The sequence below is a fragment of the Pipistrellus kuhlii genome, unplaced genomic scaffold (genome assembly GCF_014108245.1).
Source record: "Pipistrellus kuhlii isolate mPipKuh1 unplaced genomic scaffold, mPipKuh1.p scaffold_m20_p_3, whole genome shotgun sequence".
Classification (NCBI taxonomy): Eukaryota; Metazoa; Chordata; class Mammalia; order Chiroptera; family Vespertilionidae; genus Pipistrellus; species Pipistrellus kuhlii.
In genome coordinates this window covers 99,368,387-99,389,467 of record NW_023425529.1, presented here as the reverse complement: position 1 = coordinate 99,389,467, position 21,081 = coordinate 99,368,387, and the positions used below count along the sequence as shown (strand labels likewise).

The following is a 21,081-nucleotide window of genomic DNA, read 5'->3' as shown; positions in this document are numbered from 1 at the left end:
TTGCCAAGAAAGGAAATTTAGTGAAAATGAAGCATGCAACATGACAGAAAAAGAACTCGGAGTAATGGTCATATAATTTATATACTAGATGGATGAGAAAATCAACAACCTATGCAAAAATCAGGAAGAAATAAAAAATGATATAGCTACAATCACAAACACCATGGAAGGTTTCAACAGTAGACTCAAAGAAACAGAGGAACAAATAAGTGAATTAGAAGATAAGGTAGAGAAACAAGCTCAATCTGAACAGCAACTAGAGAAAAAAATTAAAAAGCATGAGGAGAGTCTAAAGGAGCTTTGGGACAACATAAAACAAAATAGCATACATATAATAGAGCTGCCAGAAGAACAAGAAGAGCAGCAAGGATTAGAAAATCTATTTGAATAAATAATGACAGAAAACTTCCTGGATATGGGGAAGAAAAAAACTATACAAGTACAGAGTCCCAAGCAAGATGAATCGCAAAAGACCCACACCAAGACACATCATAATTACAATGGCAAATGTTAACAACAAAGAAAGAATCTTAAAGGCTTCAAGAGAAAGACATAGAGTTACCTATAAAGGATCCCCCATCAGATTATCAAATGATTTCTCATCAGAAACACATCAAGCTAGAAGGGAATGAAAGGAGGTATATAAAGTCTTGCACAGCAAAGGACTGAATCCATATCAAAATTGAAGAGGAAATCAGGAGCTTCGCAGACAAAAAAAGGCTAAGGGAGTTTATCACTACCAACCCAGCAATGCAAGAAATGCTAAAGGGAATGCTGAAAAAAGAAGAAATAAAAAGTTAAGAAGTAACACAGGAACAAAAATAGAAATGACTACAAATAAGTACCTTTCAATAATAACTTTAAATGTTAACAGACTAAATGCTCCAATCAAAAGACATCGAGTGGTTGAATGGACAAAAAAACCCCGACCCATATATATGCTGTGAACAAGAGACCCACCTCAGAACAAGGGACTCACATATACTGAAAGTGAAGGGATGGAAAAATATATTTCAGGCAATCAGAAATGAAAAAAAAAGCTGGGGTAGCAATACTTACTTATATATGACAAAATAGACATCAAAGTGAAAGCTATAACAAGAGATAAGGACGGCCACTTCATAATACTAAAGGGATTGATACAACAAGAGGTTATAACCCTGATAAACATATATGCACCCAATGTAGGAGCACCCAAATACATTAAAAAAAAAATCCTGGAAGATATCAAGGGAGAGATCGACAACAATACAACCATAGTAGGAGACTTTAATACCTCCCTATCACCATTGGACAAATCATATAAACAAAAAATCAGCAAAGAAACATCAATCCTAAATTACTCACTAGACCAGATGGAATTAACATCTTCAGAACATTTCACCCCAAAGCCACGAAATATACATTCTTCTGAAGTGCACAAGGGACATTTTAAAAAATAGACCATATATTGGGTCATAAGCAAAGTTTCCCCAAATTCAAGTATCTTCTCAGGCCATAATGGCATAATATTAGAAATAAACTACAATAAAAACAAACCAAAAAACTCAAACACTTGAAAGCTGAATAGCATACTATTGAATAATGACTGGGTTACCAATGAGATCAAAGAAGAAATTAAAACATCATGGAAACTAATGACAATAAAAACACAACCATCCAAAATCTATGGGACACAATGAAAGCAGTCCTGAGAGGAAAATTTATAGCTCTACAGGCCTACCTCAAAAAACAAAACAAAAAATTGAAGTAAATCATCTAATGCTACAACTCCAAGAATTAGAAAGAGAGCAACAAGAAAAGCCCAGAGTGAGGAGAAGGAAGAAGATAATAAAGATCAGAGAAGAAATAAATGACATACACACACACACACACAAAATACAAAAGATCAATGAAACCAAGAGCTGGTTCTTTGAAAGGATAAACAAGATTGATGAACCTCTAGCTAGGCTCACTAAGAAGCAAAGAGAGAAGACCCAAATGAACAAAATCAGAAATGAAAGAGGCTAAATAACAACAGAACCTATAGAAACACAAACGATGGTTAAAAATACTATGAACAACTCTACTCCAACAAACTAGACAACCTAGAGGAAATGGACATATTCCTAGAAAAATACAACCTTCCAAAACTCATTCAGAAAGATTCTAAAAATCTCAATAGACCGAAAACTATGGAAGAAACTGAAGCAGTCATCAAAGAGCTTCTAGCAAACAAAAGTCCAGGACCAGACAGCTTCACAGGGGAGTTATACCAACCACTAAGGAAGAACTAAAACTTAAATTCTTCAGACTATTCCAAAAAATTGCAGAGGAAGGAACACTTCCAAGCTCATTCTATGAAGCCAGGATTACCTTACAGCTAAAGATAACACAATGAAAGAGAATTACATGAACATAGATGCCAAAATCCTCAAAATTCTAGCAAATCAGATCCAGCAGTACATCAGAAAGATCATACACCATGACCAAGTAGGATTTATCCCAGGGATGCAAGGATGGTACAATATCCGCAAATCAATAAACATGATATATCACATAAACAAATTGAGGGATAAAAATCACATAATCATATCAAGTGATGGAGAAAAGCATTTGACAAAATCACAACACTCGTTCTTGATAAAAACTCTCAGCAAGGTGGGAACAGAAGGATCATACCTCAACATAATAAAAGCCATATATGACAAACACACAGCCAACATCATATTCAATGGACAAAAACTAAAACCATTTTCCCTAAGAACAGTAACAAGACAAGGATGTCCATTCTCACCGCTCCTGTACCACATAATACTGGAAGTGCTAGCCATTGTGATCAGACAAGAAGAAGAATTAAAAGGCATCCAATTGGAAAAGAAGTAAAACTGTCCTTATTGACAGATGACATGATACTGTACATAGAAAACCCTAAAGACTCCATCAAAAAATTATTAGACTTAATAAATTCAATGCAGCAGGATACAAAATTAATGCCAAGAAATCTATAGCATTTTTTTCACCAATATTGAACTTACAGAAAAAGAGACTAAAAAAGCAATCCCATTTACCATTGCACCAAAAAAATTAAAAGATACCTAGGAATAAACTTAACTAAGAAGGTAAAAGACCTATATGTGAAAAACTATAGGGCACTCAAAAAAGAGATAGAGGAAGACATAAACAGATGAAAGAACATACTTTGTTCATGGACTGGTAGAATCAAAATCATCAAAATGTCCATATTACCCAAAGCAATCTATAGACTCAATGCATTTCCCATTAAAATACCATTGGCATATTTCACAGACCTAGAACAAATTATCCAAAACTTCATGTGGATAAAAAAAGATTCCGAATAGCTGCAGCAATCCCGAGAAAGAAGAACAAAGTAAGTGTTCAATATCACATTCAAGCTGTATTATAAAGCCACTGTTTTCAAAAGAGCCTGGTATTGGCACAAGAACAAACATATAGATCAATGAAATAGAATGAATAATCCAGAAATTGACCCAAACCACTATGCCCAATTAATATTCGACAAAGGAGGCATGAACATACAATGGAGTCAAGACAGTCTCTTTAATAAACGTGTTGGGAAAATTAGACAGATACTTCCAAAAAAAATGAAACTAGACCACCAACATATACCGTACACAAAAATAAACTCAAAATGGTTAAAGGACTTAAACGTAAGGCAAGAAACCATAAAAATATCAAAGGAATCCACAGGCAGTGAAATCTCGGTTATATGCCAAAGCAATTTCTTCACTGAAACTGCTCCTAGGGCAATGGAAACTAAAGAGAAAATAAACAAATGGGAATACATCAAAATAAAAAGCTTTTGTACAGAAAAGGAAACCATCAACAAAACAACAAGAAAACCCACTGCATGGAAGAACATATTTGCCAATGTTATCACCCATAGGGTTTAATCTCCAACATTTACAGGGAACTCATACAACTTAACAAAAGGAAGATAAACAATCCAACCAAAAAATGGACAAAGGACCTAAATAGATACTTTTCGAAAGAAGAAAGAAGGAAGGCCAAGAGACATATGAAAACATGTTCAAAGTCACTAATTATCTAAGAGATGCAAATCAAAACGACAATATGGTATCATCTCACACCTGTTAGAATGGCTATTATCAACAAATCAACAAATGACAAATGTTGGCGAGGATGCAGAGAAAAAGAAATCCTTTTGCACTGCTGGTGGGAATGCAGACTGGTGCATCCACTATAGAGAACAGTATGGAGTTTCCTCAAAAAACTAAAAATGGAACTCCCATTTGACCCCATGATTCCACTACTAGGAATATATCCCAAGAAACCAGAAACACCAATCAGAAAGGATATATGCACCCATATGTTCATAGCAGCACAATTCACCATCACTAAGATTTGGAAACAGCCTAAGTACCCATCAGCAGAGGAGTGGATTAGAACACTATAGTATATCTACACAATGGGATAAAAGAAGGAATTCTTACCATTTGCAACAGCATGGATAAAACTGAAGAGCATTATGCTAAGTAAAATAAGCCAGTCAGAGAAAGATAAATATCACATGGTCTCACTCATTTATGGAATATAATGAACAACATAAACTGATGAACAAAAGCAGATCCAGAGAAGCATAGATCAAACTGTCAAACCTCAGAAGAAAGGTAGGGGAGGGGAAGGGTAAAGGGGAGAGATCAACCAAAGAACTTGTATGCATACATATAAGCCTAAGTAATGGACAGACAGCAGGGGGGTGAGGGCATGGGTGGGAGGGAGTTGGAGGGGGTAATGGAGGGATGAGGACACATATGTAATACCTTATTCAATAAAGAAATTAAAATGAAATAAAATAAAATTCAACTTACTTGTATCTGACAGTTTGTACTGTTTCTGCTGAAACATTGTTAACAATGCATTTAGCAGCACATTCCAATCCCTGCCAGACAGTTGAAAATCCTGCAAATATATTTAAAAGTAAGTAAAAGTAACCCATAGCAAATAGACCTTCCTAGTTTAAATTTCTGGCCTTTATGTTACCTTGAACACTACTTGCTGCTACGACCATAGCACCATCCAGGGGAGACTTCCCATCTCTGTCTTTTTTAAGAGATTCTGGAACAAGTTTGCTTCCATGCTTCTTGACATGTGGAGCTAGTTCCTTCCCAACACAATTTGCTACAGTGCAAACTCCATCAACTATATAATCATAAAAATAAAAACTTTTGAAAAAAAATGTATTCTTCCCTTGATTTTACCACTCTTACTTAACAAAATTCTTACACAGGCATCTAAAGTTGTTTTACTGCATGTTACCATTTTTGTTTAAGGATAAGAACCAAGACTGGCTATTTTTTAAACAAGTCTATTGTTTGGTGTAAGGATGTGTCTGCAGAGCCTACTGATGTTTTAAATCCTGCTTCAAATATATGTTCTTTTTGGCAATTTGCTTAAATGAGAAGAACCTGCCCTAGCTGGCTTGGTTCAGTAGATAGAGTATGCCTGCGGACTGAAGGGTCTCAGGTTTGATTCCAAGGTACATGCCTGGATTGCAGGCTCTATTCCCAATGGGGGACGTGCAGGAGGCAGCCGATCAATGATTCTCTCTCATCGTTGAAGTTTCTATCTTTTTCTCCCTCTCCCTGCCTCTCTGAAATCAATAAAAATATATTAAAATAAAAAGAGACAGAGAGAAGAATCGACCTTTTCTATCTGATTGCTACAATGCAAGATGGTAGATACAAACTTTTATGTTTTCCAGCTAAGGGTATTTGTATTTTCTCTCCTTATTCACAAGTATCTCACTGAAATAGTAGTAAAGTATTTAAATCTACAAAAGTAAACAAACCAAAATCTGATTCAAAAGAAAATTAGATAACAAAAAGATAGTCTTACAATATTTATAGATAATCTGTAAGAAGCTATCTAACCATCTTAAAATACTAAACTTTAGAGCTATCAAAGAAGGAAAGGTAGAAGCATATTTCTTGGGAAGGCTGACACCAGAATCACTAAATCAGCTTTTTCAAATAATATATCCCTTTCACTTGACCCTCAACTACCATGCAGTGAACAGTCCTTAAAAGAATGTGTCATATTTGCCTAGTGGCTCAGTAGTTGAGCATAAACCTGTCGACCAGGAGGTCATCGTTTGATTCCTGGTCAGGGCACGTGCCTGGGTTTCAGGTTCAATTCCCAGTGGGAGTTGTGCAGGAGGCAGCTGATTGATGCTTGATGTTTGTATCTCTCTCTGTGCCTTCCTCCCTGAATCAATTTTTAAAAAATCTATAAAAAATAGAAAGTAAAATCAATAAAAAATAGTTTTTTAAAGGATATTATATGCAATATGTCATATTCTAGGATATTAAATACATATTCAAGACCATTCCTTTTCAAAGATACAGATGTTCTCTTCTCTAACTTGATCAAAACAACCCTTTAACCAGTGTTTCTCAAACTTTTTATACGCAAGTAAAAATCACCTAGGGAGCTTATAAAAATGTAGATTCTGAATCCGTATGTCAATTTCAGAAATATTGTTAAGGCTCTGATAGGTTGATGTTGCTGGTCTATAGATTCTACTATGAACTGAAAGATGAAACTGCTTTGTATTAATTCTTCACACTTCAAGATAAACTAAATTGAGCATTCATATTAACTTGAATTAAAAGATTACTTGTCATTTAACTGAAAAGAAGTAAAGCCATCTAAAATCATCTTACCCAGGAACTGACTGACTTTTGCTGCTCCTCCGGTAGCCTGCTTTGCTATATGAAGTCCCCTGGTCACAGCTGGACTAACTTCCACTGGTTTTTCTTCTGGTTGAATCCGTTCTCGGAGTTTAGAAGCACCTTTCTGGATTGCTTTGCCAGTAAATTCAGCACCTTTGACTAAACCCCAACTTACCCAGGAGGCACCTTTTAAAAGATAATTTTAAAATGCATAATATTATAAGGTGATTATGCCTTTAAACCCTTTAATAACCAATTAATCAGCAGGAAAAAATCCAAGAAGTTCAAATATCAGATTCCAAACATGCCATAAACTTTCCAACCAAATTTTTGCATTTACAGTTTTCTGTCTGGAATATACACATTTTCTAAGTAAACTCATCTTTAATAGTTATATCACTCAATAAGAGTTCTGTACTACTCTTTGCTGCCACTACAGCTTATATATGCATACCACAATATACTATTGTTAGGGACTAATTTGGGCAGAGGTGCCATTAAAATAGTATTTGGCTAAAGACTCAGATATCATTGTTCTTTGTGCCTTACTCCAAGCATCATGTTCTCCCCATGGAGTCCTCTAAGGTAATAGACACACAGAATGCTAACCGGAAACCGAGGAATCGACATCTAAAACACAAAGAATTCTTGCTTGCTTGCTTTAGTCTAAAGGCAAAAGACAGGGGGCCCTGTTGCTCCTTCAATCTTAAACCCAAACTTCTGAGTCTCAGCACTTTTTACCTTGCAACATAAACCTAAATGACAAAGACATGAGATTGCCAAAGGAATTCATGAGGAGAAAAAACCTAGAGAAGAAAATTGAGAGGCCTCGTTGGTGTAACCATTTCTCATGAGAGTAGGCTCTAGTTCTTTGATTTGCTTGGGCTTCTTGCAGCATGAATGAAGAGACTGTCAGAGGGAAAGCAGGATAGCAGAGACTTCTCTGGTGAATAGGCCCCCAAGGTGGAATGTGGGGGAAGAAGTGGGAAGGAAATGAGAGAAGAAAAAATACACAAGGAGAAAGGTTCCTCCTAAGAGGGGGAGGAAAGTGTTAACCTGCCCTGGAGAGAGCTTATAATTTTAACTATATCCTTTTTGACAATACCCTGAATCTAGTTTTTAAAACTGGACATATTAGATACTTATGTTCTGCCTACTACTGTAGCATGATTCTTACTACTTCAGCCTATGAGTGAGCAAGTATCCAGTGATCATATGAAAACCATAACTATTTTAAAATGCTAGCAACAAAAAGTGCCAAGTATAACTGATTAGAAAAACTGATGTATTTATTTTCCTGTTTCAGTAAACATGTCTACTTTCAGTTCTAACTTTGCCACCAGTGCCCTACCCTTGAGAGAGAATCAGATTTCAAACTCAGGCAAACAGGTTCCATCCATGAGTTCCCATAACAATAAAGGGATTGAAGATGTCCAGTAAAAAAAAAAAAAAAAAAAAAGTGTGTGTGTGTTTCTAGAGTTAAGTTGTAGGTTGAAAAGTTTTAAGAAATAAAAACCAACTGAACTTGAGAGAGTTGAGAGAGGAGAGAGAGATACCATAAAATAAATGACAATGAAACAAAGGAGAGCTCAAGTAGACCAAACAACTATAAAAAAAAAAAAAAAAAAAAAAAACAAGGAAAAAAGTCCATTAATGAATGAGAAAAATAAATTGAAGTGAGATAAATGAAAAGTCATGGGACTAATGAGAAATACTAGATGCAAATTATAAACAAACCATCACCATGGAAAAGCATAATAGAGGTAATAAATACATTCAAACTGTAGACACTGCAATAGAAGATAAGGAATACAGCATTCACTAGTAGCCATTAAGAGCTATTAAGTTACAGTGGGAAGGTTAGGGAGAGGTGGGGGAGACAGATCAACCAAAGGACTTGTATGCATGCATATAAGCATAACCAATAGATGCAAAACTCTGGGGGGTGAAGGCATGTATGGGGTAGGGGGGATGCAATTGTAAGATATGTACACATATACTGGTAATACCTTAATAAAAAAAAATGAAAAAAGAGCTTTTAAATGGCATGTATAATGCCAGATATAGATTTATTCTATCCATATTTGCATCCTATGCATCCAGTTAATGCTGAGATATAGCAGGCCACGAATATTTGCTGAATAAATGAGAGGTTGGCAGATGACTTAAAATGATGTAACTCAAATCAGTCTATTATCATCTATCCTCTACCTCCTCCCAAATTAGTTTACTAGACTACTCCATCTAAAATATTTGACAGCTGCCTTTTTAAAATGTAAGTCTAGACTTCTCAAGCCAATATTCTACACAGGTAAATTTTAAGCAGTTATTTAATTTTTTTCACCTTTTACATTTTTAAAACAAGACTATAAATTTTACTAATTTTACTTATCCTTTGACAAGTGAACAGGAATCAATCTTGGGCTATGATGAATGAGCTCAATTTGGATACTTGGTTACTCCTCTTTGTACAGAATCTGCATGAGTCAGGTAGAAATAGTCTCTTGACAAACCAGATAATTTTCTCTAGAGTAAATCTTCAGTCTTTTCTGCATCTTTCTTTGTCACTTGTGCCTTAAGTATTTGGTGAGCTAATGGCATTTCATCCACTTATTAAAAGCACATAAGGAGACATATATTCTGATTGGCATTTAAATAGTTTTAATGTCACCAACTGTAGGAGTATTCCTAGATCTCTAGTCCCTACGGTATAATATGAAATGAATAGTATAGTATAGCCTGAAGACACTGAGAGTTCTTCTGAAAAAGCTCTAAAGAGATCTCTCGCCAGGATTAGATGGTTCTAAAGATGCTTCACTTCCCTGAGTAGAACTAGCCTGTAGAATCTGTAGGATATTTTCTAAAGATGTCCAAAATCAGTATCTCTTATTCCTTTCAACATAATCTTGACATTCTTCCCATTAGGAAGTGGGATCTATGTCACAGCCCCTGGAATCTAGACAGGTTTGTTATTTGCTTGTAATGAGTGACGTTGGAAATTTCCAAGAAAATGTCAGAAAGGGCAATGCAGCTTCTGCCTGCTTGCAGGACCATTCATGCTTGAAACTCTGAACTACCACAGAGAAGCCAGACTAGCTTAAGGCCTTCATGCTGAAGTCAAGCTGCATGGAAAAGCTATGTGTAGAAACTATATTTGGCAGTCCTAGATTTTGAGTTCTCCCAAACTGGATGCCAGATGTGTGAGTGAAGGAACTTCAGGTGTGATGTCAGTCCCTCAGTTATTGAGATACTAATCAGCCTCAGTCTTCCTAGCAGATATGCTGTGACCTTTTGGAATACCTGGCCCACAGAATTCCTAAGCAAAAAGAAATGTTTGTCATTTCATGAGATTAGATGTGGTATGATTTGTTATACAGTGATAGTAAATGGACAATCTTATAGCAGTATAAACTCAAAAACTTAAGAAAATGACTTCTGAATTTAATTATCTACATAAGTGTGGATACAGGCACACATGAATACTGACCTAGTAACAGCTTAGCAGCCTATAAAGGTAAGGAACAAATAGTAAAGGTTTTTCTTTACAACTTCTTTGAAAATCTCTTTCAAGGGTCAATTTTAACTGTTAGAATTATATATATTTTTTTTTATTTTTTTAATAAACCTTTATTATTCATATTACAAAAGTTCCTCATTTTTTCCCCCTCCACCAGGTTCCTACCCCACCCTCTGGCCTTTCCCCACCCCCCATTGTCCTCATCCATAGGTGCACAGTTTATGTTCAGTCTCTTCCTGCACCCCCAAACTTCTCTTTTCCCTGAGAATCATCAGTCCATTCCCCTTCCATACCTCTGATTCTATTATATTCAACAGTTAATATTTTTCATCAGGTTTTTTAATTCCCTTGGTTTTTAGATTCACTTGTTGATAGTTACGTATTTGTTGTTCATAATTTTTATCTTCATCTTCTTCCTCTTCCTAAAGAACCCCCTTCAGCAATTCATATAATTCTGGTTTGGCAGTGATGAACTTCTTTAGCTTTTTTTTTTATTAGTGAAGCTCTTTATCTGGCCTTCGATTCTGACTGATAGCTTTGCTGGGTAGAGTATTTTTGGCTGTAGGTTCTTGCTATTCATCACCTTGAATATTTCTTGCCATTCCCATCTGGCCTGCATGGTTTCTGTTGAGAAATCAGCTGACAATCGTATGGGTGCTCCTTTATAGGTAACTACCTGTTTCTCTCTTGCTGCTTTTAATATTCTTTGTCTTTTGCTCTTGGAATTTTAATTATTATGTGTCTTGGTGTGGTCCTCTTTGGATTCCTTTTGTTTGGGGTTCTGTGTGCTTCCTGGACTTGTAGGTCTAATTCTTTCCCCAGGTGGGGGAAGTTTTCTGTCACTATTTCTTCTAGTATCCTTTCGGTATCTTGCTCTCTCTCTTCTTCTGGAATCCCCATAATTCTGATGTTGGTTCACTTGAAGTTGTCCCAGAGGTTTCTTACACTTTCTTCAACTTTCTGGATTCTCTTGTCTTCTTGCTTCTGCAGAGGAGTGTCTTCTGGCTCTTTATGTTCCAAATCTTTGGTTGATTCTTGCGATCTTCCATTCTGTTTTTAGGACTTTGTATAATATTTTTTATTTCAGAGAATGTATTCTTTATTTCTTGTTGATCCCTTATTTCTAGTTGATCCCTTTTCATATCCTCATAGGTCTTATCGACCTTTTCTAGGAAATTCTTGAAAAATCTTATGAGTGTGGTTTTGAACTCTATATCCAGTCGCTTTTTGTCCTCCATTTCTTTCCTTTGTGATCTGTTTCCTTGTCTCAGCATTTTCGCAGCTTCCCTGAGTTGGTAGCCTTAAAAGTCTCTGTGTCCAGCTTGGATGGGGCAGAGTTTCATTGTGGAGCCTACAGTCTTGGCTTCTGTCAGCCACGCCCTATGAGGCTCCTGAGTCTCAGTATTCCTCAGGGTCCTTCAGTACTCGTTGCAAGCACCTCTGAGAGAAAGGCGCCCTCGAGTTTCACCTGCTACCAAACAGTCTAGGCTCTCCCCCAATGAGCCTGGAACTGGAGTTCAGTGCAGTTGAAAGTGGGGTTGGAGTGGAGTTCAGAGTAGTCTGGAGGCAGTCTCCCTCCCGCCAGGGCAATCCAGCGGCACAGTCAACCGCCCATTCTCTGCGTGCAATGTGCGCACCTCCGGGACTTCCTTTCGCCACTCCCCTGGGTTTCCACCTTACAGCCCAGGCTCCCTCTGTATGAGCCTGGGTCCCCAGAGTCTGGCCTAGAACTGGGGTTCAGTGCAGTCAGAACTGGGATTCAGCACAGTCCGGAGCTTTTGTCTCCTTCCCACTAGGGCAATCTAGCAACAGAGTCAACGGTCCATCCTCTGCGCTCAATGTGCACACCTCTGGGGGCACTGCCTTTCGCTGCTCCCCTAAGATTCTGCCTAACAGCCCAGGCTCCCTCTGTATGAGCCTGGGTCCCCAGGGTCTGGCCTAGAACTGGGGTTCAGTGCTATAGGGTCTGGGGTTCAGCACAGTCCAGAGCTTTTATCTCCTTCCTGCTAGGGAATGCCAGCCAGGCATTCGGCCTCCCCCTCCTCTCCGGCTCCGTCCTCTCCACGCGCACAACGTGTTTCAGTACCTTAGGCTTTTACAGCTCCTCTGATTTTCCTTCTGGTTTTCTCTTTCCTTCTCGCTGTAGAATTTCCAGTCAGTCAACTTTCCTGTAGTTCTGGGTAATGTGCATTTTATATTTTAGTTGTATTTTATTGAAATTATTGTGTGAGGCTGCAGTTAGGTGTTACCTATGCTGCTATCTTGGATTATCCCAGGCCACTTCTAAAACACTCCAGGCTCCATCCACCCTCTGTGCCTTTGCACTGGCTGTTCCTGTTACAATTATATTTTTAAAAATTAGCTTTACTTTTTCTTCTTGACTCAAGCAGCATTTTGAAACTGGGCAAAATAATTTGTTAGCTCCCAACTAATGGTTATTTTTCACTTATTTTAGCTTGGTGGTTTTTCATGTTGGTGATTTCCTACACCTTTATTAGTTTAATGAATTTTTACTACAAGATGGTAAAGACTATCGATAGTCTTTTAAATTACTGGTGAAGATCCCATTATTGAGTCATGAATTTGGCTTACTGAATAGTGACTGGCAATGTTTTTTAAAACTAAAATAGGTGGTCTAAATTTGAGAGCTATTACAGTTGAAAGGCTCAAATATTAACTAATTAAAGATATATGTCAGCAATGGCCATTCTGGTTTTAATATAATTGGTCTGAAGCTCATTTTAATCATAATTAAATAGTAGGGACTACTTCCCTAACGGCTTTGCTGTAATCCTTAGATCTTCTCATGCTTGCATGTCTGTGTGGTTAGGGAATGCCACTTTGCTTCTCAAGACAGATGAATATCTTACCATTTGTTGGTTGTGGAGAGAAAAGAAGGGGGGAGAAGGGGAAAGGATATAAAAGGATTAAGAGGAAATTTCAAAGGGAAATGGAAAATAACTAATTTTATGTTCAGAACTATTTGAGAGTTTGGCGATTCCTGAAGATTTTCACTATCAATTTTTCCAACAATAAAAAATAATAGACGAAAAAGAACCTACATCTATATGTCAATATGTTCTTTCAATTTTTGTTATAACTGTTTACAAACTTATCATTTAGAACCAAAATATAAAACATTATCTTCCTAAATGCTTTCTTATGGATCCCAAAGGTTTCACATTCAAGGGGGAAAAGTTACCATTACTGTAATACCTGACAAAATGTTTTGAGCCACTTTCTCACTCCATTCAGGTAATTCCTTTACTTTTTCTTCTGCAACTGGCTCATATGGTACCATGTGACTCAGATTGACTTCTTCACTTGAAGTACCTTTACCCTAAATAGTAAACATGTTTCAAATGTGAAACAGGTAAAGTACTAAGAGGAAAAAATTTTTAGTCTTATGTAATAAAATATTAAACCAACAAATATTAGATATAATTAATGAAATACCTCCAGTCAAACTAGTTACCAGTACATTTTTATAATATAAAGTGCAATACCATAACTGTCATGAAGTTGAAAACTTTCTGGTCTTTTATTTAATCCCAGTGGTAAGATTGATTTAAAAACCAATGTACCTCCAATACAGCATTTATCAAATCATATTTAAAATGACATTTTTCTTTTCTTGACTATGAGTTCCTTCATTCTGCTATCAAACCTTTGATATTAATATGTATATGGTACTCAGTAAGGTTAGAAGATTTCTGTTAAATGACTCAATCAGTGAGGAAGGATGTATCCAAATAAACTGGTTTTGACAGAAATCAAGAAAAAGCAAATAAAAATATATAAACACAAACAACCTACCATTAAATTTGAATAAAAATGGGAACACCGAAATACCTGTACTTTGACAATTCAACAGTTATGAGAACTAGAGCCAACACTCAAAATTTCAAAGCTAAATTTATTCATTCTACGAACTTAGAAGCAGGATAACTCAGATCTTATAACTTAAAAATCAAACTTCTCAACAGAAATAAAAAGAGAACTTCATTTAAAATAAAAACTTCTACACGGCCACTCATAAGTAAAAACTCCCAACTGCTTCCCACATCAGCAATATGCCCACACTTATTTCTGAGGCCAGGTTGTACATTTGAGAGAAAGTACAACCTAGCTTTCTATACAATTTATGTACCTTTATCTAATAATCACATTAGACAGAAATGATCTCTTTGCTAACTTGTCCTTCCCATTAAATGGTCAATTACTTGAGATGAGAAATTTAAACTTTTCCAGTATGCTCAACATTCTAGCACTTAATATTTACTAACTTTAATCCTGATGTACCACTTACAGCAGAGTAGAGGCCCAGTGCACAAATTCATGCACCATGGGGTCCCTCAGCCTAGTCTGTGGGATCAAGCCGAAATCGGCTCTCTGATATCCCCCAAGAGGTCCCAGATTGCAAGAGGCATGGGGCAGGCAGAAGGACCCCACTGGTGCATGATCGGGGCCAGGGAGGGAGGCAGGAGGTTGGCCAGCCAGGAAGGGACCATGGGAGGACTCTAGGGCATGTCCAGCCTGTCTTGCTTAGTCATGATTGGCTGGACCCCAGCACAAGCTAACCTACCAGTTGGAGCATCTGCACCCTGGTGGTCAATGCACATCATAGCAAGCAGTTGAAGGGCCTTAACATATCATTAGCATATTATGCTTTTATTATATAGGATCATATACTTAGAATCTAAGAAATTAAAGAAGAAATCACTAAATAACTACAAAATATGTTAAATAACCCATCTTCTGTCTTGTTGACCATCCATGAATAAATAAGGAACTGAATAAAAATGGCAGTCTAAGAAAAAGCATACCTAGCTCCAAGATCTTGGTGTATATAGGAAGGTGGAAAACAACACAAAACAAAAAAAGTATGTGCAGCATTAAGGTAAACATAAAAATCTTTCATAGTTGAAAAAAACACACCTATCCCTCAAAACATAGAATATCTTTTAAAGCACTTTAAGTAACAAACACTTGGAAAGGGAAATATTAAAGCTGCTAATAATGTTTACTAATAATCACTTTGCAACTCTACAAGTTGTGTGTGTTTTTTGTTTGTTTGTTTGTTTTTAGTAAATGGGGATAAGATCTTATAAATAATTGAAACTGGTTAAAGGTACCTTTGATTAGAACACATAAACAGACTTCAATGCTCTTTTACTTAATTTACTTACCTTTTTACCCCGTTTTCCTTTATGACGTACATCCTTAATACCTTGGTCCAAAGAAGGATCCAACTGTCCCACATCAAAGCCACTGGATTCTTTTAGTTGGTCAGAGGGGCATCTTACTCTGCCAGGGATTTGGAATTCATTTTCTCCTTCAGCCTGGTTCCAGTTTGCCTAGGAAGTAAAGGACAAAGGTTAGCTCAAATCCTACTTTTTCTAGATGACTTCCCTCTAAGATATGGTAGTACAACATGGTCTAAAAATACAACTGGTCAGATGTCAGTATTTCACAGTCTTATTTTAAATACAATTATTTCTGTTTGTCTTTCCCCTATACTTCAGTTTTATCTCATTACCAAACTTCAAACCTTTTTTTTTTTATAAATATATTTTATTTATTTATTTTTACAGAGAGGAAGGGAGAGAGTTAGAGAGTCAGAAACATCGATGAGAGAGAAACATCTATCAGCTGCTCCTGCACACTCCCCACTCAGGATGTCCCGCAACCAAGGTACATGCCCTTGACCGGAATCAAACCTGAGACCCTTCAGTCCACAGGCCGACACTTTACCCACTGAGCCAAACCAGTTAGGGCAAACCTCAAACCTTTGAGTTTGTTAGTTCATAGCATATGACTAAGTCAAATTTCAAAAGACCAAGAATAAAATATTTACATCAGTTTGTTGGTATAAGCCAGTGTTTCCCAACCTTCTCTCATGATGAGAATCACCTGGTGGAGTTGTTAAAACACAGATTCCTGAATCCCAACTAAGAAGTGCTAAACTAGAATTTTTGAGAACATAAAATTGCATACCTAACTTAGTGCTCAGTATATAAAATCTGTCTTAGAGCACTAGTTAAGTATACAATTTTACCTATATGTTCCCAAAAATTCTAGTTTAGCACTTCTTATTGGGATTCAGGAATCTATGTTTTAACAACTCCACCAGGTGATTCTCATCATGAGAGAAGGTTGAGAAACACTGGTATAAGCTATCATAAAGTCAGATGCAACTACATGTGAATTTAATTACATAACTAATACGTTTTAGAAAACATATATAAGACTAAATAAGTTTAAAGCCAATTAACAAAACTCATGTCCAGTTTAACTGAGTTGTTAGAAAGCTAATTGCTGATTTAAAAAAAAGGGGGGGGGGGTTTGTTTATTTTTTTGTGTGTGGTTTTTTTGTTTGTTTGTTTGTTGTTGTTTTTGCACTAAAGATATTCTGCTAGCATACATTTTGCTGAATGAATACTTAAAGACTGAAAAAGACAGGTCAAAATTATTGCTGGTAACTAACTTCTATTTACAGTTGGAGTTTTGGGACAACAGAAAAAACAACAAACCACATGCAACCAAAAATTAAAACTCAACAGAGATAAATATGTAACCTAAAAGTCAATTTAATTTCTTTTCTAAAGCCCCAGTAATATAGAGCCTATGAATGTAAGGGTGAAGAGAAAAACAGCTCCATCACTGGTCTGGAGTACTAAATATTGTCATTTAATTCTGCTAGTAAACAATAAAGCTTCTTTGTCCATTTTTCTTTTGGTTTGTTTGTCTTTAGTAGATTTCTGAGAACTATTTATTAAATACTAGGCATATTATACCTCTCTCTTACTGTTGCAAATATTTTTCCATTTCACTTTTTGTTTTTTCTTAAAGATGTAGTTAATGTAAATTTTTAAAAATGTGTATGAACAATATAATTAAGGAATAAATAAACGTGCAATCAATAGTCAAAAAACAAAAAACAAAACAAAACAAAAAAACAATAAAGCTAAGACACTCATATACATTTCACCATGTTCCTGCCTTTGTAAACTCCTCTCAATGGCACACAGTCTATCCACACTTCTATGGGGCTCATGTTTCATTAACATAGATTAAATGTTTAGCATTGACTATGATAAAGTATATGTTGATCACCAGGTCATTTACATTTGCACAATTTAATGATGAGATGACTCTCTACCCTTTTACTTAGCTGGTGAACTGCTCCCATTATCTTTGATATTTTAAATATAGGTATAATAATAATTTAAAAAAATGTGTTCTACTTCCTAAGAAAACAGGAACAAATCTTTCAAAACTTAAACAAAAGTGAACTATAGCTGACCTTTGAACAAAGGTTTCAACTGGTAAGTTACTTTAATGTGCATTTTTGTCAATAAATACTGTAAATGAACTTCTGGCCAAGATGGTGAAGTAAACACTGTGTTCATCTCCACTCTTGCCCACATCAAAATCATAACTTAAATTGCCCTGGTCAGTATTCTCAGTGGTTAGAGCATCAGCCCATGCACCAAGGGCCTCAGGTTCAGTTCCTAGTCAAGGGCACATACCTGGGTTGCAGATTTGATCCCCAGCCCCAGTCAAGGCCCATGTTGGAGACAACCAATCAATGTGACTCTCTCACATCAGTGTTTCTCTCTCGCTCGCGGTCTCTCTCTCTCTCTCTCTCTCTCTCTCTCTCTCTCTCAACTCTAATTCTCTCTGAAAATCAATGGGGGAAATATCCTCAGGTGAGGATTTAAAAAATAAAGCTAAATTATAGAACAGCAACCTTGAGAACCACCTGAAGACTAGCTGAACAAAATGCCTATAACTAAGGATGTAAAAAAGACATGTCGAGACTGGCAGGAGGGATACAGATTCAAAATGGGCTGGTCCCACACCCACATGTGGAGGTTGAGAATCAGGAGAAGTATCTCAGGTGTGGAGGCTACTCCTGAGAAGCAAGAGGTTCCCACAATAGCTGGTTGTGAAAATCAGTGAAGATTAGACTCAGGCATGTTCTTAAACATTCGCCCTAAGCTCCAACAAAGGGGCAGCAGCTTGAAAAACACCAGGAACATACCAGGAAGAATTGAATTGTCTGGCTTCAGAACAAGGGCTACAGGGGCAGCTTTCTCCCAGACAGAAGTGCTGGCATTGTTACCACTGTTCCTTAGTTTAGCCCTCCCCCACAGTAGACACTATATCTAAGTCTCTAATAAGCCGAATAACACCTTTCTTCTTCATGCTTCTCTGAGATCCTGCCCCACCCAAATCTTGCACCTCTTGAGGTTCTTTCAACAATTGCTCTTCACAAGCGGCTAGCCTCTGCCTGTACTGCAGATTTCCCTAAAATCTCTCAAAGGTCCATAAGTCCCAAATAAGTAGCAGATGGCCTCAGTGGCCCTGTACCTCTCGCTAAGTGGCCCCAAGCCTGGCCACTGGTGGCAACTAGCCTGGGGTTGCAGCATAGCCTTTCATAGGCCCCTCCCAAGCCCAGCACAAGCAGTTACCAACAACAGAAAACTGTCTTCCTCCTACTAGATAGCCCTGGACTAATAAACACAAGCAGCAGCTGACTTTGGAAATTACCAGAGTCCCCTGGAAAAGGCCCCAGAACCAACAAATCTGGTGGTTGGCTTCAAAACAAACCAGAGCAATACCCAATTAGCATTACAAACAATACACCTATAGACTGAACTCTGCAGACACCAGAGGTCAGATACAGCAAATTCTGCTCTGTAAGATCACATTCCAGCACAAAAGCTGGTCAACTGTAGTCGTGGCCAGTCCTCACAAACAGCCTCAGGGTCAATCTGAACCACTGGGTTAATAGCAATCAAGGCTCAACTACAACTGGAGTACACAACCTACAAAAATGACAACCCCATTAGCTCAAGAAAACAGAGAGGCTGTGCAACTGGGACCCAGAGGACAACTGGTACTACAAAAGGTGACTCTACAAGACTGGATGACACAGATATACCTAACTTACAGAAGCAAACACAAGAATGAGGAGACAAACAAACATGTCTCAAACGACAGAAAAGGACAAAACTAGAAAAAGAGCTAAACAAAATGGAGGGGAGATAGGAACCAAGATGATGGAATAGGTAAATGCCTGTACTTGCCATCTCCCACAACCACATCAAAATGACAATTAAAATACAGAACCACCACCATTCAGAACTGCCTGAAAACTGGCTGAATGGAAGTCTCACAACTATAGAAGTAAATAGAAAGCACATTGAGACTGGTAGGAGGAAAAGAGGTGCAGGATGGGCTGGTCCAGCACCCATGTGTGAGGTTTTTTAACTGGAAGGGAGATCATCTCTGCAGAGGCTACTCTTGAGGAGCAAGGGGTCCCAGTCCCACACAAGACCCCCAGCCCAGGGTTCCAGAACTAGGAAGACAAGTCCAGGTGTAAAAATCAGTGGGACTTATGGTTGGTGGACATGGATGCTGCAAGAGACCCATGTGTCCGCCTGAAAGGGCCAGCACATAAACTCACTCAGATTTGAACTCTCTGAGCCAAGAGGCATTGGGAGGCCCAGACACATACAGGGAGAAACTGGACTGTCTGGCATCAGGGCAAGAACTTGAGGGTGGTTTTCTCATAGACAAGAGTGCTCACAGAGGTCATTATTCCTGGCCTGGGATCTCTCCTGCAGCACTGTTGACTGGCAGCCATATATGAGTATCCATCAGCCCTACCCCATCAAATTTGCAGCCCCACCCAAGCTGTTTGCAGTAACTTTTCCGTATGAATGGACTGTCCTGGCTCAGGCTCTAGACTTTGCTAAAATCTCTCAAACAAGCCGCAACTGGTATCAGCATGACCCAACCCTATCAATAAAAAGCACAAGAACCAGCACTAGTACCAGTGTGCCTTGCTTCACAGATGGGCCTCAATGATAGCTATCTGTGGATCCCTCAAAGTCAGTGGCTGACTTTGTACCTCCCTGGAGGTCCTACAGCCCATTAACCTGGTGGACAACTTCAAACCATATCAGATTACACTTCATACATACACAAGTGACACACTCAAGGCAGACTCAATGAGCACCAAAGCTCTGCTGAAGCAAGTCCCGCTCCATAAAGGTGTTTCCTGCACAACAACTCTACCACTGCAGTTGCAGCTGGTCCTTATAGCCAATTGGCTTGGAGGTCAATTCCTCCCAATGACACAAACAGCAATCACAGCTCAACTATTATATAAGACTGTGCACACAGCACACATAGGGGTGCACCTAGAGTACCCAAGTAGGTGATTGGGGAGGCTGAGCCAATGAGCCCTGGAGGACACATACTACCCAAGGTCACCCTACCAATTCCAGGAGACATAGCAGCTCTACCTAATACATAGAAACAGAGGGAAGCAGCCAAAATACAAAGACAAACATGTCACAAATGAAAGAAACAGAAAAAGCAAACTACTGGATACAGAGTTCAAAACTACAGCTATAAAGTTATTCAAGGATCTTCATAAGTGCTTCAAGGGACTTAGTGAGACTTTCAAGTATGTTAGTGAGAATGTCAAAAATATAAAAAAGGGCACATCAGAAATTAAGCATACACTAACTGAAATAAAGAATAATTTATAGGGATTCAACAGTAGAGTAGAGCAGTGGTCACTAACCTTTAGAACCTCATGGACCACTGGAGTAGAGAATTTCAAGAATCAAATCAACAATTTGAAATATGAGGATGCAAAAAACACCCAATCAAAAAAGAAAAAAACAAAAAGCACAAAATATAAAGGTAGTGTAAGGAACCACTGGGGCAATTTTAGGAATACTAACACCACAGTAGGGGTGCCAGAAGGAGGAGAGAGAGAACAAATATTGAAAACCTATTTAAAGAAATGATGACAGAAAACTGGTA

The 21,081-nt window shown here is 37.7% G+C and overlaps 1 protein-coding gene across 4 annotated transcripts in view; it reads right to left on the bottom strand.

The window, feature by feature from the left end:
- Nucleotides 1-21,081, bottom strand: part of SPART (spartin) — an 80,550-nt gene that overhangs the window by 18,459 nt on the left and 41,010 nt on the right. For all 4 annotated transcript variants that reach the window (XM_036455543.2, XM_036455546.2, XM_036455545.2 and 1 more), the window contains exons 4-8: nt 15,423-15,590; nt 13,450-13,573; nt 6,708-6,902; nt 5,026-5,184; nt 4,854-4,944 (exon numbers count right to left, since the gene is read on the bottom strand). In XM_036455543.2, coding sequence (XP_036311436.1) covers nt 4,854-4,944; nt 5,026-5,184; nt 6,708-6,902; nt 13,450-13,573; nt 15,423-15,590 — 737 coding nt within the window. The remainder of the gene's footprint in view (nt 1-4,853; nt 4,945-5,025; nt 5,185-6,707; nt 6,903-13,449; nt 13,574-15,422; nt 15,591-21,081) is intronic.